The sequence below is a fragment of the Ictidomys tridecemlineatus genome, chromosome 8 (assembly GCF_052094955.1).
Source record: "Ictidomys tridecemlineatus isolate mIctTri1 chromosome 8, mIctTri1.hap1, whole genome shotgun sequence".
Lineage (NCBI taxonomy): Eukaryota > Metazoa > Chordata > Mammalia > Rodentia > Sciuridae > Ictidomys > Ictidomys tridecemlineatus.
Genome location: NC_135484.1, coordinates 93943763 through 93970455, shown reverse-complemented (window position 1 = coordinate 93970455; position 26693 = coordinate 93943763). Strand labels below are relative to the sequence as shown.

The 26693-nt window shown below is 35.0% G+C and overlaps 1 protein-coding gene across 20 annotated transcripts in view; it reads right to left on the bottom strand.

Moving 5' to 3' along the window:
• The window catches only part of Khdrbs2 (KH RNA binding domain containing, signal transduction associated 2), a 586688-nt gene extending 570573 nt beyond the window's left edge, over positions 1–16115 (bottom strand). For 13 of the 20 annotated variants that reach the window (XR_013425072.1, XR_013425073.1, XR_013425064.1 and 10 more), the window contains exon 1: positions 15748–16113. Coding sequence is in view for 3 of the 20 variants with exons in the window: in XM_005318523.4 (XP_005318580.1) it covers positions 15748–15838 (91 nt within the window). In the remaining 17 variants the exon portion in view is untranslated. Of the gene's footprint in view, positions 1–15747 lie in introns of all 20 variants that reach the window. The other 7 variants (XR_013425076.1, XR_013425077.1, XR_013425079.1 and 4 more) reach the window with 2 other exon arrangements.
• Between the last annotated feature and the right edge of the window lie 10578 nt (positions 16116–26693).

The window sequence follows — 26693 nt, the reverse complement described above, 5'->3', positions numbered from 1 at the left end:
AATACGTATCTACTTCAGAACATCATGTAGTATGTGATGAAAACACTGTTATCTATCACTTTATAATAGATAAATTTTTTAAGATATTGAGTAGAGCAAAATAAGTATCAAAATAAGGAAGAAAATAAAAAGAAAAACATGACAAATCTATTAAAACATCTTCTCAAGAGTACAAGGTTGGCTGGGTTCCTTGAAAGGCCAGAGGCAACGAAGAAAATTCTCAGTCACTGTGGACTTATTCTACACATCTGTTTTGTTCTGTCTGAAAACTGGGCCTACAATTCCAGAGAGTTCATATTTTCCCTGTATAAGAGATGAGCCCAAATTGTTTTTCTTCCTCTTGATTTTAAAGTCAAATTCTCACCAGAGTCCCGTGGCTGCTCTGATCTTCATTCAGGTGAACAATGGTCTGAAATACAAGCCACAAAGAAGGGGCTGGGATTCTAAAAACAATCAAAACAAACTTAGAGAATCCCCTAAAATATCAATTACATAATGGCATCAGTTACTAGGGACTAAAAAGTGAATTGCATCGAAGACAGTGGTTACTTCTAATCCTACCTAGGAGTTCTCAAAATGAGCTACTAATGATAAACTCTAGATGCACCAGAGACATTATTCTCACTTATTCTCCTATGTGGAACTTTAACTGTTGTTGTAAATGTTTGATATGTTCATAAAAGATACTTTTAGTGATTTTTATATTTCAAATACCCTTAATATCAAATCATACATTTGAACATTGTGTTTTTAGATGAATTTTTAAATTGTTTTTCATTTATAGTAACTTAAGGAATTGTTGACCAACACTATAAAATTGCAAAAAAATAAAAAAATAAATAAACCCACAATTTTACTTGGACATTCATAGGTCATATAGCCAAAATTCTCATTTCCAAGAAAATATTAATATACAGTCTTTGAGGAAAACAAAGTATTTTTCCTTTTCTTAAAACTTTCTACAGGAGGATCTAAATACTCCTGTGGAAACATACTTTAGAACTTCATCTTTCAATATCAGTTTATGGCATCTAAATCTGTTTTTCTTACTGTCCAAAATGCAAAGGAAAATTTTCCACTACAATCTTATTTCTAAGCTGTATAATACAAGTTCATTTTCCTCCAGGGGTATTAGCCTCCCCACCTGTACAGACCCACTTCTCTGAGAATTACCTTGTCAGATGCCAGCACTGACATTTCCTGTCTGTATGGATCACTGTTAAATCTTCTTTTTGGTTGTTAGTGTTGACGTGATGAGTACATACATGTTTACTGAATGAATAGTGGTTTGGTACCTGTGCTTTAGGGATAAGTGTAAAGTCACCAGTCACTTATGCCCTCGAGCAATTTCAAAAACTTTATGTCACATTTCAGGATGACAGCAATGTTGGCAGTTAACATGCCAGTAAAGATCAAGAGATAAAAATCGGTTATCACTGCCAATGCAGATGTAGGTTTAAGTTGTTAGTCAATAAGTATTATTTGCTTAACTAACGTGAGGTTACCAATTTTCTTCCTATGCAACATAGATTTTCTTGCAAAAACAGAAAAGTATATAAATATTGATCTAAAATTACATGGTACTTTCTAATGGAAATGGCTATTTTCCTTTATCTTTTTGATTACCACAACCTTCTTTGTTACTCAAAGACAGTGCAATGCTCAATTTTACTATGCATTACTATTGCTCATTTGCAGAAAAATGCCTAATTTCTTCATTGGAAGAATGATATACTTGTCAAATTCAGTGAACAACAAGGCCTCTAAGATGGCTTGTGTTCTTTTCAGTTATGGAAAGTGAAATATGTTCATATTTCCTGCAAAGATTGTTTTAAATTAAGGCAACAATGTTATACAATTATGTATAAGTTTAAAGTTCAGCAGAAACACATTATCCTTAACAATCCCAAGGTAGTCAGTGTTTCCTTCCCTACTGAAACAAATATGTGATGATCAGTATTGGTAGGAAATTTACATATCATTAAAATCTTCATTTTGCTCTGTGTTATGTATTGAGACATAGGTTCATTGTGTTTACACTATGTTTTGCTGACTTTAAACAGAACATGGAGCAAAGAAAAATGTTTAGTACATAATGATGGAACAATTGAATATTCAAATCTTAAAATAAAGAATGTAACCCTGTCTTGACACTCATACAAAAAATAATTCTGGATGGAACATGAACTTACATTTAAAAGCAAAAGCTGAAACTACAGATTTTCCAAAAGCAAACATTGAGGATAACTCTGTGACCTTGAGATAGGCAAATATTTCCTAAAGAAGGCACAAACTACACAAAACATAAAGAAAAAAATGTTAAATTGGACTTCAACAAAATTAATAACTTCTGCTCTTCAAAAAGACACTTAAGAAATTAAAAAGCTAAGCCACGTATTGGAGAAAAGTATCTGCAATGCACATACTTAACAACAGATGCAAATCCAGAACATAGGAATAACTCCCCAAACAATAAAAGATCAACAGTCCAATTAAAATATGCCAACATTCCAAGCAATCATTTCAAATAAGAAAATACATATAAATGGTTAAAAAAAAGCACATTTATGCTTAGCATAATTATCAAGGAAATGCAAATCATATCAAAATGGATTCTACTGCCATATATAACTAAAAAGAACTAATAAATAAAATTCATAAAGCAGATAAAAAAGTAAGTTCCCACTTTAAACTACTAGAATGTGTTACTACTAAACACTTTGATCTTGAAATGCTGAAAAAAAAAGTGCAACAATCAGAATTTTCATACACCACTGGTCAGCAACACTAAGAAAATGAGCAACATCGGAGCAGAAGGGATAGAGAACAAACGGGGCAGAGTACAGAAGTGAGGTTGCCACTTAAAATAAGGAAAAGAAACAATAACATGCCAGTGATATATTTTCTTAGTTTCAAAATAATAGTGTCCCTTTTATATTTGAGAAAAAGGAAGCATACAGAGGTTAAAGTCACCCACCAAAAATAATACAGTTCTGTAATTAATAGGAACAGAATAACACCTATGCTTTTAACCCCTGTGCCCCAAAGCCTCTCTTATCCTATTTTCTGCTTCTATTTGTTAAATTGCACACAGTTGCTATTTTTTTTTGTAGGTCAAAATGGTGAAATATTGTCAATTTTGTACAGTTCCACATATTGATCACACATTATATTATGATCAAATTAGTTCTTCCTCCCACAGGAAGTCAAAGTTCTCATGAGAGTTTTCCAATTTCATTCTCTCGCAATCTCACTTTCTAATCACTTACCACCCTGCAGAAAAATGGGATCTCCTCCAACTTCTCTTTCAATCAGTTCTTGGTTGCCAGATTCATTGGAGTTTTCTAAACCTTGTCTTACTTGATCTATGATATTTGAACACACTAACCAAATCCTTCTTTCTTCAAATACCTTATTTATATGACACTGAAAGTATTTGATCCTTCTACATATGTTCTAAGAAACTTTCAGTCAATTCTGCAGATATTTTTCTTCTTTCTCTTAAATACTCATGTTCCTTGAGGTTTTACCCCATGCCTCCTTCATACTGACTCCATATGTTCTCTATAAGTGACCTCTTCTATTCCCAAGGTCTTCTATTATCACCTGGATGCTGATAAAACCTAAACCATTCCATGCAGCACAGATCTTGTTCCAAACATCACTACCTATATTTTTACTTCAGCCTCCATAGGCCCTTCAATGTGTATTCAACTGAACTCAGCTCTAACAGTCTTTTAATTAATATTTCAGTAATTGACACACAATTAAACCAATTATCAAGTTGCACCCTAGACAGCAGCCTTGACCATCCTTTATTTTTCATACCCTCTATCCAATTGAATCCTTTACATTATACTTACAAATTTATATTAGCTCTGTCCATTCTTACCTGTCTATACTCTATTATTTGAATTCATATCTCCATAACTTTTCACCTGGCTTGCTGCTCTAACCACCAAATGGCCTGTCTTATATCTGTTCAATCCAGTTTCCAACAATATAGCCACATGGTGCTTTAAATGAAACTCTTTTCATGTTTTCCCCCTTTTAAAACCTTTAAATGATTTACCATGCCTTTTAGCATAAAGTCTAAAGTCCTTAACACAGTTCACAAGGTATGTGTGATAAACTTTCACCATTCAGAAAGACAGCAAAATGAATCGGACTTAACTTTCATATATTCGTATATGAATACATAACCAGCGTAATTCCACATCATGTACAACCACAAAAATGGGAAGTTGTACTCTATGTACGTATAATATGTCAAAACATATTCCATTGCCATGTATAACTAAAAAAGAACAATTAAAAAAATTAAAAACAACAACAAAAACTTCCAACATTCTCTTTAATCCACTTTTCTTGATTCTTTACTTTTTATGGTATGTCCAAGCATACTCAACTTCTACCTATCTGAAAAAAAAAAAGTTTTCTTTCTTGCCAGACTTTGGAGGTATTTTTTTTCTATATTCATGTATAATTCTTCCAGATTACAGTTCTGAATCCTGGCCATATTGCACATATTGTTAGATTTCAACCAACACAACCCTTCCAATTGAAGCCTCCCATGATCTCCACAGATTTCTTTAAGTGACCTACTCAGCACTCCTAAAGTATCTTCTTCCCTTATCATTGTACTTCATGGATTCTATGAAAACTACTTATTTAATTGCTTGTATCTCTTCCCTTCTTCCATAAATATAAGTCTGAGACAGTAATGAAAATCAGATAGTAAGAACCAAAGTGACCAAGTCTGTACTGTTGTTCAATTCCCTAGTCTAGTACCTGCTTAACACACATACAGTAGTATTACCCATACATAAGTACGTACATATTCTACTTATTTTACTCAAAAGGAAATCATTTATCTTGTTGCAGCTCATTCCAAATACTTAGCACTTCATCTAACTCTGTTAAATTGCTTTTAATAATCATAATATTTTATTCACCAGATTTCCTTTCTGTGGCTATTAAATCATTTCCAAATTTTCACCAACTTTGGAATCCCAGCTTAATGCACTGCTATCTATCATCCTGCAATCCGTTCCAAAGCAATGTCATACAATAAAATCCCATCTGTCTCAGCATACCAAATAAACTTTCTTCTTCACGCAATTCCTTAAAGGGACTGACCCTCTCCTTCCACCAGGTCTTGAATGGATAAAAAGGTAGCTTCTACTCTTTATGTGTAGAAAAAGAAACAGACTCTGGAGGCATGAATGATCTGTATTTCAACTTCACACTTAAATTTCTGCAATGGTAAAATGTACATGCCTAACCATATCATAATAAAAATATTCTGTTATTGATTTAATCATCTACTATTTGCATTTCAAAGTCTTGTTTTATACAATGAATATATACTTTCATATAAATCAAATGGCATAAATTTCCTGGAAAAATTATTTTAGAGGAAACAATAAATTCTACAGTTACACAGTTATTTAATTCTTCAAAAAGTTTTTCAAAGGAAGATTTTGCTCTCCCCTTAAACAAGTAACATTCTTCCATATTTTTAATATGTTATTGTCTAGTGGCCGAGTTTGACACTTTCTCAAACTTTCACTGTTCACTTACCTAACCTCTGATATAATATGTTTTTAAAAATCCAAATTTATTATGCTACACTCTAATCTGTTTCTTTATCTTTTCTCATAGCATAGGGACAGTACTACTTGCCTTTTACAATACAATGTAAGGACTTAAACAAGAATATGTTTCATGAAAGGGACTATTACTATAGTCATCCCTTTTCTTCTTGAAATGAAACACACTTCTACTTCAATCTCTTTACTGTGTTTCTGTCAAAGAGGCTCCCTCTCCTGAGTTGCAGTCATGGCCCGACATTATTTAACACACAATTCTGGGAACCTGATAAAATTATCTATACTCTAGTGAAAACACACTTATTCTGCTGGTTTGCAAGAAGAGTCAAGTCTAATCTTCAATGTTCAAAGGAAATGGGCATCAACTGTGTCATTTCTGATAACAGTACAATAACACGAGCCAATCTGTTTCCAAGTTATTAAATCCTAACATCTCAGAGCCTATAGATAACATTTAAATCAAGCCACGTTGTCAGTTTCAGACAAAATGTGAAATCTGCTCACTTTCAAATGTTAAACAAAACCTGCAATGCATCAAGACACAAGAGGACCTAGAGTTCCTCTTTGTGTTTAGAAGAATTCAGCAAATGTAAGCAGTTCTTTAAAAAACATGAAAATAAAAATGCCTCAGCAAATCACAAAGTTTTCCAATCCTTTTTCTGGATTAAAAAGAAAGAAATGCCTGAACTGTTCCCCTGTGCCCCTGTCTCAGAAACAACAATCAATATGAGGTGTTCAGAAAATGCAGGCTGTCTCCGCCACACTCAACCTGAATCTATATCTGGGTAAAAAGCAGGCCCCACTTATCAATCTACTTCACTTGTATATACCATATTTATGATATTCTGTGGTAATGCATCCAGCACCTGCACTGGCAAACATGTTTCAGAAGTTAATGGCAACAATAATATTGGTCTCCTAGACAAACTCTGCATATTAATATCTGGCCTTTTGATAAAATTGACTGGATTTTTTTTAAAAAGTTAATGATGGAACACAAGGATGCTTGGCCATAATTTCTCAAATATTGGACAAAAAAACTACAATCATTATAGAAGTTTGAATTTAAGAACATGAGGAAATCACATAGCATGGATACATTCAGATCTAAATTTGGGAAGTCAACTGTTAGCCATTAATATAAACACAAACCTATGGGGCTGGGGTTGTGGCTCAGCGATAGAGTGCTCGCCTAGCAAGTGCGAAGCGCTGGGTTCCATCCTCAGCACCACATCAAAATAAATAAATAAATAAATAAAGGTACTGTGTTCAACTACAACTAAAAAAAAAATATTTAAAAAAATAATAAAAAATAAAAAACAAACCTATTTGTATACCATTCTTATTTTGCTAGAATTCAACATTTGTAAAAACAAGGTTATTTCAATTTAAAAGTAGATGAGATTTGACAGTGTTTATAGCTTTAACAAAACAGACAGTGTTAGAATACAATTTCAATTTTGTCTTATATACAGACCAAAGAGAGAGAGACAGAATTCAAATCTAGAGATCAAACAAAGAAGTGTGTAAAGAAAGCTTGGCTAGTTCCAAGAATTTCCAAAAACTCCATCTAAATCTTAGTTCCTTCACTTCTCCAGCTGCTCTGGCAATAATGAGCTTCACTCCAGACTCTGTACTTACGAAGAAATAGAAAACAATGATCAACTTTGTTTCCCTTTGTTTCCACTCTTAGGTACTGTGCCAAAAATAAAAACCAAAAAAATTAAAAATGAGAGAAACTATGTGGCCCTTATCCACATGGATTTATCTTGATAATGCCCATGTGTGTAGAGACACTTAAAAAAATATTTATGAATAAGACAAAATATATATAGTTATTAGGAAATCTTATAAAGAAATAAAACAAATGATGGGGACTGGATGTTATATATACATAAAAGAGAACTTTCTGGAAGGTGGACTGAGTGGGTATTACAAGATGCAAATCCAGACCCAGGAGTGATTTTCTTATATTTTCTTTGTTGTTATAAATGCTAGACTTGATGCTGCAAAATCTAGGCGTGGTGGTACATGGCTACTCCAGAGGCTAAGACAAGAAAATCACAAGTTCAAGCCCAGCCTCAGCAACTTAGTGAGACCCTGTCTCAATATACAAAATAAAATAAAAAAGGGCTCAGATGTATACAACCAAAGATATGAAAAATTGTGCTCCATATATGCAATAAGAATTGTAATGCATTCTGCTATCGCATAAAAAAGGAGGGGGCTAAGGATGTAGCTTAGTGGCAGAACAGAACACCCCTGGGTTCCCCAGTCCAAAAAAAAAAAAAAAAGTGGCAATCAAAAAAAAGTAGCAGAAGCAGAAAACACACACAGACACACACACACAGACACACACACACACACACACACACACACACACACACCTCTACTTTCTAGCCAAATATTAGAAAAAAAGGGAGGGCAACCTAGCAAAACAAAACAGTTTGAGACAGCAAACATCCTTATCCAGTGAAAACAAAAACAAAAAAGCTGCATTTCCTGCTCACAGCAGTCAAGAGAGGTTAAGCATGGAGTCTAAACTTCCAGTCTCTCCCAGAGATCACCAGGGGTAGACAACCGTGGTACCTATGATACATCCTCTGGTCTCTAAGAATAAATGAGGAATAGGAACTTCATGTCTGCCTACCAGTAAGGAGGCCTCGTGCAGGGTCAGTGGAGGCCACCTGGAGATCTTGAACTTCTATTCTCCTGAGCAGCAATAAGGCACCTCTCTCTCTCCAAACTAGGGTAACAACAAAAGTGTTCATGCTGAAGAACTCTCACCATGATCCACTAAGAATGAAGCCTCGCCATCCCTCTTGGTGTTAGGCAAAAGCCACACAGGAAAAATTAGTATGTGATGCTCAACCTCCAAGTCAGAGAGAGGTCAATGGATGCCTGTGGGGAGTCTAGATATTCACCTCCACCTGGAAGTAGAAATGGGGAGTCCCCCCAGCTGTTACAAGAGTGTCACACGAAGTCTGCTAGAAATAAAGGTGTAAATGAAATCCATAGTGTGATAACATAAAACTGAAAATGTCCAGGATAAAACTGAAAATCACATGTCATATACCAAGAACTAGGAAAGCCTCACTTGAATGACAAAAAAAAATCTGCAGATGCCAGCACAAGTTGGAATTATATGACAAGGATTTTTATGCAATCATAACAGAAATACTACCACAGGTAACAAATGTCATACTTGGAACAAGTGAAAAAGCACAGTCTTAGCAAATAGATAGAAGATCTGAAGAAGAACCAAATAGAAAATTAAAAACTAGGAAATATAATAAATGATTTTAAAAAAATTCTATGAGATAGACTCAGTAGCAGCAGTGAGAGAGCAGAGGACAGAATCAGTCCCACTTAAAATAGAACATTAGAATTACCCAAACTGAACAATAAGGAAATAAATGAGGCCTTCTCATAGTATAGCCAAAGATCTAACCTTTTTTCCATCAACATCCAAAAAGGTAAAAAAGAAAAGGTGATACTGAAAAATTATTTCAAATGGTTGAAAACAATGGGAAGAAGAGTAGGTACGACTTTGAAGGAGGAAGACATTTGTGGAGGTAGAATGATCTTATGTGTTGATAGAAATAACAGTCACATAAATTACACATATGATAAAATTATATGTATACATTGTATCAGGGCCACTTTCTTGGTTTGGATATCAAATGATAGTAATCCAAGATACAGAAGAGGAAAATAGGAATTCTCTGTACCATCTTTGCAATCTCCTATGGATATATAATTATTTCAAAATAAGTGAAAATGAGTGAATGGAAATATCACAGTTTATCCCATTAATTTGCACAACTAATGTGTTAATAATTATAATAATAATAAAAAATTTCTTACCCCCAAATGAATGGAGACTTTCAATGTGGTTCCTTATGGTTCTGAAGTAAGCAATGATAACATGTAACTAAACAGTAACAGAATTCCTGGTATTTTATTTATGAAGATATCTTCTAAATACATAGTAGGAGAAAGGAAAAATACAAGACTGACATGATTCACTTAATAATCATTATTAAAGCCTTCTTCAAATGAGAATGAAGGCAGGAATTAAGGATTCTGAGACATAAGTCATATTTCTGGCCCTCAAGCTTAAAGGGAGATTGACAAGATCAAACAGAATTACATGTTTCAGTGTAGCAGTGGAAAGGTCAAGAAGGAGAAAAACAGAGGTTCATTTAATCCATAATGAATAAGATGAGGAAGTCATTATGACAGTTCACAGCATGGGCAACACCTAAGATAAGGGGAGAGGCAGACAAAAGGGGAGGCTGCTGCAAGTAAGTCAGGTTCCAAGAGATAGCACAGAGGCCCACAGGAGGCAGGTCCCAAAGTCTGAAGGAGAAAAGCCTTTCAGGCCTCCACTGAGCAGCACCATATGCCAGACATGGTGATAAGCACTGGGCTCTTCTCAAGGGGTTTCCAGCCTAGTGAGAGAGGCAGGCCTAACCTAGCAATCATGAAACGATGACAGCATGGACAGTGATCTAGAGCTGTTTGCTATAAGGATAGGGGAAAGAAACATATCTAGCTTTGTGTGAACAGAGCAGGGTTTTGAGAGTGAACTATAAGTCCTTTGTTTTTTTTATCTGAGATAAATTAGAAAGGGCCAACAGAAAAGTCTGGAAAGGTGGGTAGGTTGTAAGAATGTCAAGGAGTATCAAAGACACCCTGCAGGAAATGGGAGTTATTCACATGGGTGACAAGATGAGACTTTAATTTTGAATGATTCTATCTGAAATCACTGTGTATACTGGGGTGGAGAAGACAGGGATAGAGGATGGTCATAGAAGAAATTAGAAAAAGCAGTATCTGGTGTTTAGAAGCCCAGTGAGAAGGAAATAAATTAGAAAAATATCAACAGTGGAAAGTATGACTAGGAGGCATGAGGAGAGGTTGGGAAACTTTTATTAGCTTTGAAATGAGGAGATGATTCTGTCACTTAGAATTACCTATCTCAGGACAGCGACGAAGGCACAGCAGACTGTTTTAAAGAAGAAAGTTATGAGAGCAAGAAAGCTAGTATGGACTAATGCTATCAGAAGCTTGAAGAAAACTGGGGAGAGTAAGCATCATGAAAGATTAATTTTATTCCTTTTGCAAGTGAAACACATATTTGGGTTTTTTAAAGGTATTCCAACTGGATCATATTGACAGGATGCTACAAAAAAAAAACACGCATAGGTTGGAATAACTTGGAAATACAAAGAAAGGTTATAACTAAAGAATGAGTCCAAAGACAAACAACATGAGGGTCAAGGACATGGATGAACAAGTCAACCTTGAATAAAAAGAAAATATTCAGTCTACTGGGAACAAAAGACAGTGAGAGGGTGGGCAGGGAAAGTTGAGAAGCACCAGAAAAGATATTCATTTTCCTGAATAAAATAGACAGTGAAATCATCTGTTGAGACATGTGGGTTTAAGAGGAGACCTAGGAGGTCTGGAATTACCCCTGAAAGAAACAGGATCTGGGCTACTCAAACTCAAGATAAAGCCTGACAGGTGTCCATTCACTAGGGAACGTGATATTTTAAAAACCCTCAAGGAATCATTTTTCACAAGGTAATTTCTTTCTTAATTTGGTTTATGAGTTCAAATTTTACACAGCAGTGATTCAAAGGGTAAGGCAGTGCTTATTTTCCTACAAGAGCTAGCTCCTAATTGAGGTCAAGTCCACAGTGACACTAAGATAAAGGAAAATCGTAAAATAATTATAGTTATATAATTTCTGCTTGTATTTCTGTAGTATTTGTATAAAATGCTGCTTGTATTATCCCAAGCAGAATTTTTTTTTAACCTTAAAAGAACCCTGCCTGGTAGGTATTACATCTTTTTTTGTGTAGACAAAAAAAAAAAAAATTGAGTATCAGAGAGGAGAAAAATGACACGTCCAATGTTTTACAGAAGGTAGAAATGTCAATATTCAATCCCAAGTGTTTTTCTTGCTAAAATAAAACTTTTCCACTGTATCATATATTTGTTTTAAATGCATATCAAAGATAACTGAAATTTAATCCATGTTTGTTTTGTATTTAAGAAACATAAATAAGATTGTCCTGAATCTACTGAGAAAACGACTATATTCATCAAGAAAAAAGTCAACTTAATGAGTTCTTTTAATTTTATCCAAAACTGGTTTTATATCAGGTACCAATAAATTTCCTAACTTAAGAATTTGTCAACCTTTATTAAAAATATTTTAGGCACACAATCTAAACTTTAAAATGGTCCTTTGGAGAATTTAAATGTGGTGAAGTCACTACAAGTGATTATTTGTGATATGTATTAACCTCTGCTGTCATGTTTTAAAGGGCTCAGACATCTACAAAAATGAAGATCTAGCCTGGATATCATCAAAATTTACAAATAGTGCCCTGGATGTTTAAAAAAGTTTTTTTGAAGTGCTGGAATATTTGGTAATATTTGATTTCATCATACCATGTGTTAACCAAAACTCTGAGCAGTATACAAATGTTTGTAAGGAATCTAAGGTAGGAGACAAGCACAGTGACACAATTCTATATTGAGTCTAAAGGCTGATGCAGGATGATAACAAGTTCCAGGGCAGCCTTGGAAACTTAGGGCAACCCTGTCCCAAAACTAAAAAATAAAAAGAGCCAGGGATGTAGCTCAGTGGTGGAGCACCCAGTTCAATCCCCAGTACCAAAAAAAAAAAAAAAAAATAGCAAAGGAATTCAGACTAGGAAGTCTTAGAAATTAATAGTGCTCCTAGAACTACTGTAACTAAATCTACAAATTTGAACTGATCTATGTCTATCAGCAGTGATGACTTACTTCAAATAAGAATATTTTCATACACACACATTTTTGGACACAAGACTTGATAATAGTTCAATAGACTGAAGAATATAAATGTATGCAGTACCCAAAATAATGTATATGTCTCAAATTACATTGTAGCGTAATGAATGAATTATTAATTATCAAACTAGGAACAAATGAAAAAAGTTTCAAGAATATGCAGACATTAATTTTTATGTTCTGAATGTACAAAACACCCCTCCTCTACATCAGCAGTAATCTGGAACTTAATTAGAATTGCAAAAAAAATGTACACATCATGTAGTGCAACTCCTTAATTTGAGAGACAAGGACACTGGACCCAGGGAAGGGAAGCTTACCAAGATTCAGTTTAGGTAAAAGTGGAATTAAAATCCAGGTATCTGGATTCAGAGTTTAATGCATTTCCCAGAAGTAGCATAGATATAAATAACCTCATGTAATTTCATCTGGCAAGCAAATTCAGAAGCGCAGTAGAACTTAAGAATCATGCTGAGTTCGCTGTTTTATCATATGCAAAAACACCTTCTATAATAAATGGATAACTAAATAACATTATAATTACAGGAGGAAAATTATTTTAACTAATCAAACACTTTGAAAACACTCTCTAAAGCACATTCTTCAAGATCTCTTCTAAGTAATAATCAAATACATAAAATGTTCAGGTTTTTTTTTTTCCCAGCAGTGTTCTCAGAATCATCTCTACTGAAATCTTAACACCAAAAAAGTAAAATACAACAAAATACAACAAAATAACCAAGAAACTAGTACTTTTAACCTCATGGCCTTCAATTCTAAATGAAGCAGTCCCAAAGGAGCACTGATTTGCATCTATCTCCAATCAAAAAGCAAAATAAAATCACTGTGGAAACTCATTGGTTTATATCACACTGCCCTTATATGTATCAGCTTCTGGAAAATCATTCGAAAGAACTGAATCATCTGGATCATTTTTATTACTCACTCAGTCTTGAGACTGTCTGCACAATACTGACTGAAATGTACTTCAGTGTGCACCTTTCTTCCAAATGAATATCTATGTCAGGTTTATTTATAGCCACTGCCTTCAATCAGTGCATTTCCAAGTATGAGAAATAAAATAATCTCAACAACCTTCTACAGAGACCTGAAACAAAACCTAGAAATCTTGGAAAACTGCCTTTGAAAATATAATGAAAAGTCTATAACATAAAATATACACTAAGATTCACTGAGATTCCAAAGAACACTCACCTTATATTCTTTAATAAACACATAAAGTTCCCCAGGTACAATTAGAGAAGAAATTTAAACCTTAAGCATCCTTTAGCATAACTCTTTATGTACTATAAGATTATAATCATCATCTCCTTCATTCTCTTTTCCTTATTATGATTTCTCTGAAATTTGGGCACCTTCTTTGTTTCTTACTTAGATGCTTTTCTGTTTAGGAGCTTTCCTCCTAATTCTTTACAAAAGCAGGACATGCTTCCCCCTGCTGGGAAAAAATTAAATTACAGGGTACATCAGAATGGTCCTAAGTATGAAGAAATCAAGTACGGTAGAAAAGATAAAATGTTAAAAGAGCCAGGTGCACAGTCTTCTCTTCCTGTTTTACCAGTTGCAGAAATAAATATGTCCTCCACTCTCTGAAGAGTTTCTCTTATGCATCTTGTTGATTTGGCAGTTTTCAGGTACAAAAACTCACATTAATGACTGATGAATCAGTCATTGAGTCAGCTGTCCCAAAGCAAACTCCAATTAGCAGGTAATAAAAAATTATCAATTTGTAACTTTTTTTTGCACTTTAAAGACATTATATGCTAAATGAAGACACTGGAAAATAGTGAAGTAAACAGACAGCTGAGTTGCATTTTTAATCATTTTAAACAACTGTAAGCCTTCATTAACTCATGTTTCAGTATTCCTATTATTTTTATGTAGCTGTCTTTAAAAAGGAGACAGAGTTTAGTTGTTTAATCGACTTTACTTTCCACTTTAATTCCTATGCTTTTATATTCAGTAATCAAGAAAGTAACGAGTATAATTGCATTTTACTCTCAATCACTTTACAAAACCAGCCCTTTCCTTGAAAACAGTTCAGCTATTTCACATGTTCCATATTCTGATTATAATTTTTTCCTATTTAGCATGCAAACATTTTGCTGTTAGTATAAATAACATCCATCAGTAAAATATAAAAATAAAGCTAACGTCTTATAAATCATATGTGGAGAATAATTTTTCCTTCCATGTACAACTAAGACTCAAAAAAATTATATTAATGCAGAGGAGCTGGAGTAAAGGAAGTTGTCACTTTTAGTTTTGTGGTAGGTAAGTCCATAACAACCCAAGCTACAAAACACACTGAAGCCAATTTGATGATGAAGCAATTCATTATTAATGAAGCATTCATCCCCCCAAATCTGCAATTGTTTTTAAAAAGGCATGTGTAGATTACTACAGATATAGGCAGTGTCTTTAATAGTTACAGGTCATTATTTCAATATAAATTGAGTAAATTTGGGATAATATTTGTTATACAGAAGTTTGTGTGTGTGTGTGTGTGTGTGTGTGTGTGTGTGTGTGTGTGAGCGCGTGCGCCTTTTTAAAAAAAACCTTTCAAAGCAAAGCAAAAGGCAATACATATATGTTCCTCTGGGAATGGAATCTCCTTCAACATTACAGGTACACAAAAGAAAATGCACACTTGGTAGAACAGTTGATCAATTATGGAGTGTTCCCAGGGACCAATATCTGGCAGAGTACCCAATCATCACACTTCAAATAAATGTATAAGCACTTTAGTCTCTGCTTACCACCTTCACATAAATACACAATCATGGATAGTTTAATCTTGATTAATTCTATGACTTTCCATAGAAAAGACTTTGATTAAAGGGTATCAAAATCACTTCCCAAATGCAGCAGGGGTGGGGGGAGCGGGAAACTGATCCATAGCTAAGAAGCTCTTAGAACACTACATTGATCACTATTTACTTCCAAACTGATTTCCCTTCCTTCCCTAAGCGAAGTAGACTGTGTTACACTTTATGCTTTTCCCCTCCCTTGGTCAATGAGCCTAACAGGTCACATAATCTTGTAGCTTTGGTCTTCCCCAAATTAAGACATAGAGAAGGAGCACTGCTGCCCTCCCCAAGAACAGGTTCCGTCCTCCTGAGCTCTGAAGCGAGCATCTTCAGGGAGGACACTTTCTGCGAAGGCTAAGAAAGGCGTCCCTCCCCAACTTCACTCCCCTAATCAAGCCGCGGGGAAGATGGGCAGCCGACGGTTTGTGCCCATCCACAGGGGCAAGTCCTACCTTCAGCCAAAAGGCGCGATGCATGCACAAAAGATGGATCCAGGCTATCTTTCTCTGCCATCAGCTCAGGCAAATATTTCTCCTCTTCCATAGCGCGGACTTCGGACCGTCCCCGGGCGAAGCGCGAGGTTTCGCTCGCTTGGACGCAGGGTCGCCGGGCAGCGCCTAGCTCCCGCGCTGCTCCGCCTCCGCCGCTGCAAAGGGATCTCTGCGCGTCTTCACTGGCCCATGCACCGAGTGCTTGCTACTCCCGCCGTCGGGCTGCGCGGCCCCGCGCCCACACCTATCGGTCCCTTCCGTCGTCCCTCGCTCGCGCTGAGCCTCGGCTCACACCAGCGGCCTTAACTGGGGAGGCGGGAACAGGGCGCGGCCCACCTCCACCAACCACTCATTGGTGGTGGTGCCAGGAGAGGCGGGACGCCCGCAAAGGATTCGGTCTCTCATTGGGCCACACTGCACGTCGGGTTGTCTTACTGGCAGGAGGCCGCTGCAGAGGGGAGGGGAGCTCAGAAGGTGCAAACGCTTTCTTCTTGCAGCCCAGCCTTCTCTGGTTATTAGGCATGCCCAGTTCTGTGGAACCCTCTGTGCTGTCTGCTGAGGTGCGGAGGATGGAGAGAGCGGGAAAAGCACTAGTTAAACAGAGAGGCTCTGGTTTAAAACGGAGGAAATGGGGATGAGTAGTGAGCCTCTGTGGGGGTGGGAAAGCTCCAGGGAAAGTCTCAGATGGACTTCACCTGCGTCCCTAAGGCACAGGTGTCTCCTTTCCCTCTTGCAGTTCAGACGCACTCCAGGAATCAACAGCGCACCGGGTCTGGAAATATAATAAAGACCGCAGGTGATCTGTGGCTGAGATTTCAGATGACCTACATCTTGAGGACGCAGTAGGATGTTCATTGATAAACAAATAAAGCGGCTCTGGGGCGATGTTGTTGTACAGCAGCATGCTTCCAGGGTAGGATCATTATAATACTGAATTAGTTCCAGTTCCCCCATCCATCCCTTCCTCCTCCCCTTCAGGCCTTTCTGGGGCGGGGACACTGATTTTTAAAACCAGTTAATTACCCACGGTGTGCGAAAGAATTAAGAAGAAATATGAAAGAAAAGTCTAGAAAATAGATAACAGCGGTTGCTCTAATTTTCCCTTTTCTCCTTATTTTAGGTGTGCTAGTCTCTTTCGCTGTTTCAGGTACTGGTGCTGAGCCGCTTTATATCTGTGCCATCTCTATTTTAGGGAGAGTTAAGCCCACATGGGTTTAACCAACAACTGAGGCAAAGCCCATTCTTCTCTGTGCATACTTCAAATGCTAGGATACTTTCCATAGATAAACAGTCATTTCCCAATTCCCCTTTTGGTGTGGAATTATGGGGCCAACTTTCTTACGAATAAAATATGCTGAAACCTTTCCAAGCTCTCTTACTATATTCAAATCTTCTCCTTATATATTAATTTTCTTAAATGAAATTGGGACATTATCTTGTATTTGTGTAATGTTTAAAAAGTTTAACATGTGTCAAGTCCATTATCTCAATTTGGCTTCACAAAAGCACTCTGAAAAACATAGGCTAAGGATTACTTTCTCTATTTTTACAGATGAGGAGACTAAGACAAAGAGAATTCAAGTTTCATAACTAATTTATCCTTAGTTTTAGGTTGCACTCCTTTAGCCTACTGTTAACTATTTAATTTATCTATTGTGTTCATTTAGTAAAAATTTATTGGATATTTTGAAATGTAATAGAAACTGTATATGAAATTAAAGAAATATTGATGAACAAGATACACACATTTCATTTCTTGTCATCATAGAGATATTTTATAATGGAGGAAGACAAATAAAACTATGCAAACAAAAGAAATGGTAATTGTTGGTTGTGATAAAGAGAGGAACCAACCAAGGAAAAGAAAACACAAGACTGATGCTCTACTGTGTGTGTGTGTGTGTGTGTGTGTACATATATATATGGATATATATGTATTACTTAAAACATTTAAGATAAAACCTAACAAATAAAGAAATTAGCTGTGTAAAATGAGCAAAAATAAATAAATAAAAAATAAAAAGACATTCCAAGCAAGGGAACTTGCCCTTACGAAAGTCCTGTGACTGGAAAGAGCTGGGCCTATTCTTGAAATCCACTAAGGTCAATGTAACCATAGTGATCTGTGAGAGGGAGGAAACGGGGAAAAATGGGATAGTTGGGTGTAGGACAAACTACCCAGGATTTGATGGATAGGGAATAATTTTGATCTCATTCTACATATAATGGGGGATCCTAAAGTATTGTTACCTTTCTGTTTGGATGTGCTTCTGAGAAGATTGCCTTCTTGCTGTTACCTTACTTTCAAAGAAAGTGCAATTTAGAATTGAAGATATGTACAGAGAGTGTTATTTTTTTTTATTTGATTCTGTACAGGATGTTCAGTGGTTGAAGGGTTATGCATCCTGCACCTGAGGTGAACGAGACATGAAGGTAAAACAAGCTGCCAATCTTCATAGAGGTGGCTAAAAGCTGCCAGAGCAGTAAAGATTGGATAAGTTATCAACCATAGCTAAAAGATTGTAGAAGTTTTATAATATAAATTAGAAAAAGTATTGTACAATAATTGAAGCTATATTTTATGTTGCAGCATACCAAGAGATTAAAAGTAAATGTTGCTTATGGGGACATACTCAATCCCAGTTTTCTATCAAAAAGACATCATAAATTTATTATGTCTGGCAACAACAATTACTTTATTATTTATAGTCTTCTTTTCCACAATTCAAGGTGCACTAAGGAGATACCACAGAGAGCTGTCCAATTGCTATTATGAAATGTCCATAACCTAGATCCTTACAAATATGGTCAACTACCTACCTTTATATTTTCTAGATATTATCAAAACTAAAGACTTCTTATTTATACTTTTTCCTATAACCCTCTTCAAACACATAAAGTGCATTTCACCAGTAACAATATACTTACATAACTTAGAAAATTAATATTATTCTAAACTTTAGGATAACTTGTATACTTAGAACATGATAGACATATATAAGCAACATTGACCATTAGAAATCAATATGCTTCAGAATTGACTCACAAAATATTGCCTTTTTCCAAAGAGAATATAGCCAAATAAAAGCAAACTCTAGTGCTATACACTTACACATCAGTATCAGATCCATGTGTTTTCAATAGATGGCTCTATGTCACTATGTGTTCTCTACTGGTTTATGTATAAATATTTTATGAGGACAACAATTATTCATTAAATATTCTCAGATAAACCTTATGAATGCAACATTTTATAAACATAAATGAAAATAACAAGAACCTTCTATAAATTATTATTTAATATAGTGTAATAGTGCATGTACATGAATAAATTATAATGGCTGGTAGCTCATGTCCTCTTCTAATGTTGTATATAATCAAAATCACCATCAAATTGATTTATTTACCATAGTTAAAGGTTTTTCTTACTTTAAACAGGTCTTCTAGTCCTGAAAGGGCTTTTGTTTTTAATGAGGTTACATTTACTGAGCCATTATTTCAATGATGGAATATTATGAGAAAAAGAAAACTTGCCACAACCAAATTTCAGTTCAAAGGATATGTAGACGTGATGCCCTAGAGACTATGTTCTGTGATTAATGCAGAAACTGTGTATTCAATACTTTCACATACCCTTGTAAGAAAGGCCAGGATAAAGGGCATTTAATCAGGCTTATCTTTGCACACTAATAAAAAATACACATTCTGCAATATCAAATAAAATACAGAGTTTCTACTTCTTTCAGAGTTTTTTTATCAACTTTATGGATACGACACTGGCTTGAATATTTACTGCAAGGATTCAATAGAACTCACTCAAAATAAGAACCAGGGTTTAGCAAAATTTTTAGAACTCAGTAATTTATGTAATGATAATGAAAACTGATGAACTCCATTTACACACTTAACATTTACTTAACCTTCTAATGACTTGATGCCTAACACAGGATACAATAAAGAACTGAAATATTCACCAACTCTTATTTATTGAAGAGCCTGACAGAGCCCATTTTTTAGAAGGCATGATTCTAATATTGCAGTTTCTTTTAGTTTCACTAAATACACGAGTGAAATGAGCTCCAGTTTCTCTTATAACATCCATGATATATGAAAGAGCAGAGGGGAATGGAGGTTTGGCTCTATTGATAACCAATACTAGTAAATAGTATGGACAATGAAAAATCTCTCATTTGTAATGTGTTTAGAACAGAAAGTTATGCTATATGCTAATGGGCCACAGCACAACATTAATATTTACCACTGATACCTAGAATACGTTTTAGTGCTGACTGGAAAGCTTTCAAATTTGGGTGTAATATTTAAGCTAATACAAATGTATGATTTAGGAACAGCAGAAGAGAGAGAAGAGCAGACATTTGTTGAGTGTTTGGAACAAGGCTGTTGTGAATACTCAGGACTGGAATTAAGGACACGGAAAAAACAGTTCTCATTCTAAAGTGGCCTGAGAGCCTAAATAATTTGTTTCTAATTTTGAAATTATGCGCGTTTGGGAAACTGAGATCCGTTCAAGTTGTATCTCCATGGACATTAGCCACACTGACATCTTCTGGCTGGCTTTGATGGCAGCCAAGGAGCAGTACTTCATTTTGGGAGAGGGAAAGGAAGTTGTCATTTCAGGAGAAAGCTATTGACTGTCTTCTTAAAATTAAACCTTTGAATTGTTGAATTGTGGCTCAGGTATTGATATTTCTGAAGATCAATATATTAAAGTAAGAAATCACATCAGTAAAATGCAACATTTTCATACACAGCAAACAAAGATCTGATCTCTGTTGTATTTGTACTCAGTATAAAATAAAGAAGTGAAGGCTAAGAGATGATTTAATAAAAACTGTCATCCAATATAGTAACACTTGTGCCATGGAGACAAACATATAAGAAATTATTTTATATCATGATCAATACAAGTAAATAAGGTTAGATTAAATTTTAATTTAGATATTATTTTAAAAATCATTCCTAGAAAAAATTACCTAAAATTGAAGTAGTATTTTAGGAAAATGCCATCCCTTTCAAAGTTTTCAATTAGTAGTGATACTTGTTTGATAAATTTTTTTTGTCATTTTAGTCTCTCATGTTAAGATAATATAATGCACAAAACAATTCTTATGAAATCCTACTGTATAAAATAAACATAAAACAGTACTACACAAAATATCTTTTACAAATCAGGTAATAGGCATTAGGAAAGAATGATAATGAAATTAGAAAGCATTATTCCAAGTTCAAGAATTTAGCAGTTCAACACTGGAGAGAGAGTCTGTGTCTTTGTTTTTTAGAAATAAGCAATAAAGTATTCAAGGGACAAAGGGTCATCTTATTTGCCACTTACTCCCAAATAATTAAGAAAAAAAAAGTGTACATACAGAAAGAGGCTCAGAGGCAAAGACAGAGAATGACAATGAGGTTTTGTGAATGCGGTGAAACATGAACACTTTGAGAAATTGGATAAGGGGCATAATGAGAAATTTCTTTTTTGTAACTTTTCTGTAAGCTGAATTTTTTTCAGAATAAACAAAAATTATGTAAGTATTAGCAAGAATAGCCTCAAGGTATTTCATCCACATAATGGATTGAATATCACATTTTGCCAGCTAGACATAGAGAGAACAAGCCCATACTTACCTCAAACAGTGTTTGTAAAAGTGTCCACTGAATTTACAAATTTGGCCTCAAAAATACCAATTTAAAAATATAATTATAACTCTCATTAAGGATACAAACACACACACACACACACACACACACACACACACACACATATATATATATATATAAATTACCTATTTATCTCTTCTTTCCAAAAAATAATAAAAATAAGTGTTTGCTTAATTTTTACTTTTAAATATTGCAATTGTGTCACTTTATAAACATTTAGCTATTTTTAAAATTACTCTAAATAAATTATAGACATACACTTTTGTTTTGAATAGATAGTATAAAATACTACAGTTTTATTTTAATGACAGATATGAAAGTTTAAAGAAATCTTTAGTTTACATTCATATCGGATATGATCTTGGACTTTGACTGTGTCCTGATATTCCTGCATTTGTGGCTTTACCCTGCATCTTCTGAATGCTTTCATCCAGTTTAATGGACATCATGGACAAAGTGCATGCTTCTTTCCAAAATAATGTGTTCTATAGTTTCTTGAATGCATTTAGTTGGGTGGTTCAGAATCCAAGGAGAGGAATAGAAGTAACAGGGCACAGAAACAAAAGTTATTACTTTTATGTGGCAGTTTCAGAAGCAGTAATGCTACTACATTATTGCTGCAAAAGTTGGGATCAGTCATTGCTTCATTAAAAGAACTCTTGGGAAATTAGAAATTGATCGGAATTTCCTCGACATGGTAAAAAAAAGTTGTTTATGGAAAAATCTAGCTAAATCATACTCAACAGCAAGCCAAAGGCAAAATTTTCCTCCTAGGCTCAGAGATAAGACACTTCTACCACTTTCACCTCTTTTATTCAACATAGTATTTGAAGTTCTATTCAGAGTATTATGAAAAGAACAAGAAACAGCATCCGAATTTGAAAGGAATATTTAAGTCTGTATCTCTCACAGATAGTATGATTCTATAAGTAGAAAATTCCAAAGACTTCACAAAAAACTATTAAATTTAAGAAATAATTCATCACAGGGCCAAACCCCCCAAAGAAGATATATTTCTGTGCAACAGCAATGAACAATCGAAAAAGAAATTTAAAGAAATGATTTAATTTTCAGTGATACCTAGAAGAATTTGTAGTAGTAAATATAACCTAGGAGAGCAGAGAATTATATTCTGTAAACTAAAATACACCTAAATACATGGAATTGTTAAATTGTTAATGTTTTGTAAGAGTTAATATTATTAAGATGGCAATACTACCCAAAGCAATCCACAGAATCCATGTAATTCCTGCCAATACCCCCAAAAGCCATTCCTCAAAGTCATATGGAATTGCAAATGATCTTAAATAACTAAACTGATATTGAAAAAAAGAAGCAAAGTTGGAGAAATCACACTTTTGTTTTAAAAACTTACTACAAATCTACAGTATCCAAAACAGCATAGTCCTGGAATAAAGATAGACACATAGAACAATGGAACACAACTCAGAGTCAAGAAGCAAATACATATATAAATGACACACTGATTTTCAATAATGGTGCCAGGCCATTCAATGGAAGCAAAAATAATCTTCAAAACATTTCTAGAACAAGACATTTATATGAAAAAGAGAGAAGTTGTAGCCCTTCCTTACACCATATACAATAATTATCTTTAAAAATGTACTGAGAATCTAAGATCTAAAACCATAATACACTTAGAAACTCTTACAAGAAAACAGGAATAAAATTTCATGACCTTGAATTGGCAATGAATTCTTAGAGACCAAAAGCATATGCACCCAAAGAAAAAGTAGATAAGTTGAACTTAATAGAACTTGAAATTTTCATGCATCAAAGGATAATATCAAGAAAAAGTAAAGACACTCTACAAAATGTGAAATAATATCTGTAAAATGAAATATCTGATAAAGGTCTTGAATCCAGAATAAGTGCAAATAAAACCATGGTATTACATCAACTGCCCATTTGGATGGCTTTAATTAGTTTAAAAAATGGAAAATAACAAATCTTGAAAGGGCTGTGGAGAAAATGAAATCCTTGTACATATCTGATGAGAATGTATGAGGCAGAGTCTGTTGTAGAGCTAGGGGTAAAGTGGCTCTGGAACACAGTTTTGATAGCTCTTCTAAAAGTATAAAATTAACCAAGACCCAGCAATTCTACTTCTAGGTACATACTGAAATAGAAAACTGCACAAACTTATAAATGTACCCACATACTTATATCAGTGCTATGCACAATAGTCAAAATGTGAAGCACAAATGTCCATCATCCATTGAATGATAAACCAAATGTGATATGTCTATATAATGGAGTATTCTTCGGTCATAAAAAGGAAAAGATACTGATATATGCTATTTAGATACCTTGAAAACATTGTAATCCATAAATATTCATTCACAAAGGTTATATGTTTTATAAATCCATTTATTTGAAATATCTAGAATAGGCAAATACAGACAAAACACAGACTGGGGATTGAGATGGAGGGAGGAGTGGAGGGTGATTGTTTAATGGACATGGGTTTTTTTTTTCTTTTGAATGATAAAATGTTTTAGAACTAGAGTTTGTGGTTTACAACATTGAATGTCATTGAATTGCTTATTTTGAAATATGAATGTGTTCACTTTTGTTTTATGTGAAATTCATCACAATAAAATTTTATTTTATTTTATTTTTAAAGAGAGAGTGAGAGACAGAGACAGAGAGAGAATTTTTTTAATATTTATTTTTTAGTTTTCAGCGGGCACAACATCTTTGTTTGTTTGTGGTGCTGAGGATCAAACCCGGGTCACAAGCATGCCAGGCGAGCGGGCTACCGCTTGAGCCACATCCCCAGCCCCACAATAAAATTTTAAAAGTAGAATTAATTTAAAAAACTATTTAGATAGAGGCTGGGGATGTGGCTCAAGCGGTAACTTGCTTGTCTGGCATTCGCAGGGCACTGGGTTCGGTCCTCAGCACCACATAAAATACAGATGTTGTGTCTGCCGAGAACTAAAAAATAAATATTGAAAAAAATTCTCTCTCTCTCTCTCTCTCTCTCTCTCTCTCTCTCTCTCTCTCTCTCTCTCTCTCTCAAAAAAAAATTCTCTCTCTTAAAAAAATATTTAGATATATAAAATGTAACTGTAGGACCTCAAGCTTGGATATGTCTTTATTTATTTCACTTAGTCAAAGGAGATAAAAGAACTGAGAACCAGACCCAACTCTGCCCCTTTGTTTTTCTGATTAAGCTGCTTTTTTTATCTTTCATTGAGATCATTTCCTCAAAGCCACTAAGAAATAACAAAGCATAATTCAGTTATTATTTGAAAGAAATTTAGGCTTTTGTGCAAACAGATGCATGAGGAATAAGGAACTTTATTCACTTATGGTATCAAATTATGTTAGTTCCATTAGACTACATGGAAATGTTCAAGATTTCTTAGGGAATAAAATATAAAAACAAGAAGGATGGCAGTAAAAGCTAGTCAAACTAAACAGGGAATCAAGAATTTTAAAGGAATAGAATCAATCTCATATTCATCCTGAATGAGTTAATTTAAGACTTAGGAGTTATACTGCTTAAATGAAAAATAAATAAAGTTAATAAGGCAATCAGTAATTTCAAATTTGCTGTGGTTTGGGTGAGAAGCATCTACTAAAGGTTCATGTGGAAGGCTTGGTCCACAATGCATCAGTGTTCACAGGTGGGGATCCTGAGCAGTAATTGGATCAGGAGGGCTCTGACCTCATTGGTGAAGTAATTTACAGATGGATGAATAATTCAATGACATTAGTGGGAGGTGGCAGAAACCGTAGGTAGTCAGTCTAGGTGAAGGAAATAGGTCACTGGAGTGTGATCCAGAAGGTTACATCTTGTACCCACTTATCCCCAGCCCCTTCCTATCCCTATCCCCTTCTTCTCCCCCACCCCTGTTTTTCTCCCCTCCTCCATTCTGGCTGCCTTGAGCAGTGCAGTTTCCCTCTGACACATGCTTCTACCATGATATTTGCCTTGGAGCCAGTAGACCATGGACTGAAACCTCTGAAACTGTGAGCCAAAATAAGGCCTTCTTCCTGTAAGTTGTTTATGTCAGATATATTGGTCATAGCAACAGAAAGATTAGTAATAAAAAAAATTTAATCCTAATTTGCCCTCAATTGAAAATAGACAAATTTTTAGATGTATAGTATGCATTAAACATGAGGTCCTTAGAAACCAAACCCATCAAAAGTTACTTATTCAGCAAACCAATACCAAGAGTTTTTGAAATAGGCTTCACCACAATTAGACACTCAATGAGTTTTGTCTGGAACTGAACTTGCTTTGCTGTTTTATTAATAGGTTCTCAAATTATTTTGCCCTGAGTACCAATTAAGTAAAGCAATTAGTCACAACATGTTGAATCCTTAATACATTCACTTAACTCACAGAAGTGCACGTGCACACATACACACAGACGACATATTCAGAACACACATACATTACCCTTTCTACTTATTAACTGTGAGTTCCCCCATCCAATTTTCTTCTTGGCCTCATCTGTCCGCTTTCTAGCAGACTAATCCTAAATTATCATATTCTATCTCTGAAGGTGGAGGTCAGTGACCAGGTGTGTGAACCTGACTCTTCGAGAAGGAGGACACGAGGGGACGTGAGCAGAGTCCCAAGGAAATATCACAGCCACCAATGAGGTTGTGTGACCAAGAAGGCTTACCCTACAGAGTGAGCAGATTTGATGGCCCTCTACTCTGATTTTAGGAATTCTCACTGGGATTGGGTTGACTGATGTAAGATACCCTCAAAAGTAGAATACTGATACCAGTCATTTTATCTTCCAAGTATATATTAATATTTGCATTTTTTTCTACTTTTCAACAAATGACTCCAGAGTTAGCAGTTTTTAAAAAATAAGCATTTGATATATTACAGTGTTTCTGGGAGTTACGGATTTGGATTGATTTAATTGGCAGTTTTAGCTAGGGTCTCTCAAAAGGTCTTAAAGCTTGACTGACACAGAAACTTATCTAACATAGATGTTAGCCCTAGACCTAAGTTTATCATGACACAGATCTCCCCATAGAGCTGTTCACCAAAGGCCGCTGACTTCTAGGCTCACAAGGCAATGCAGGCCAGGAGGCAAGGATCATGGCATGTGGGTGAGCATTTTGCAGGCTGGCTATCACAATCCACTTGATTCCTTAGAAGGAAACATGCTTTCAATTTTATAAAGAAAATAGTTGAGCATGAGAAGATTCAGTTAGTCACAGTCTCTAAG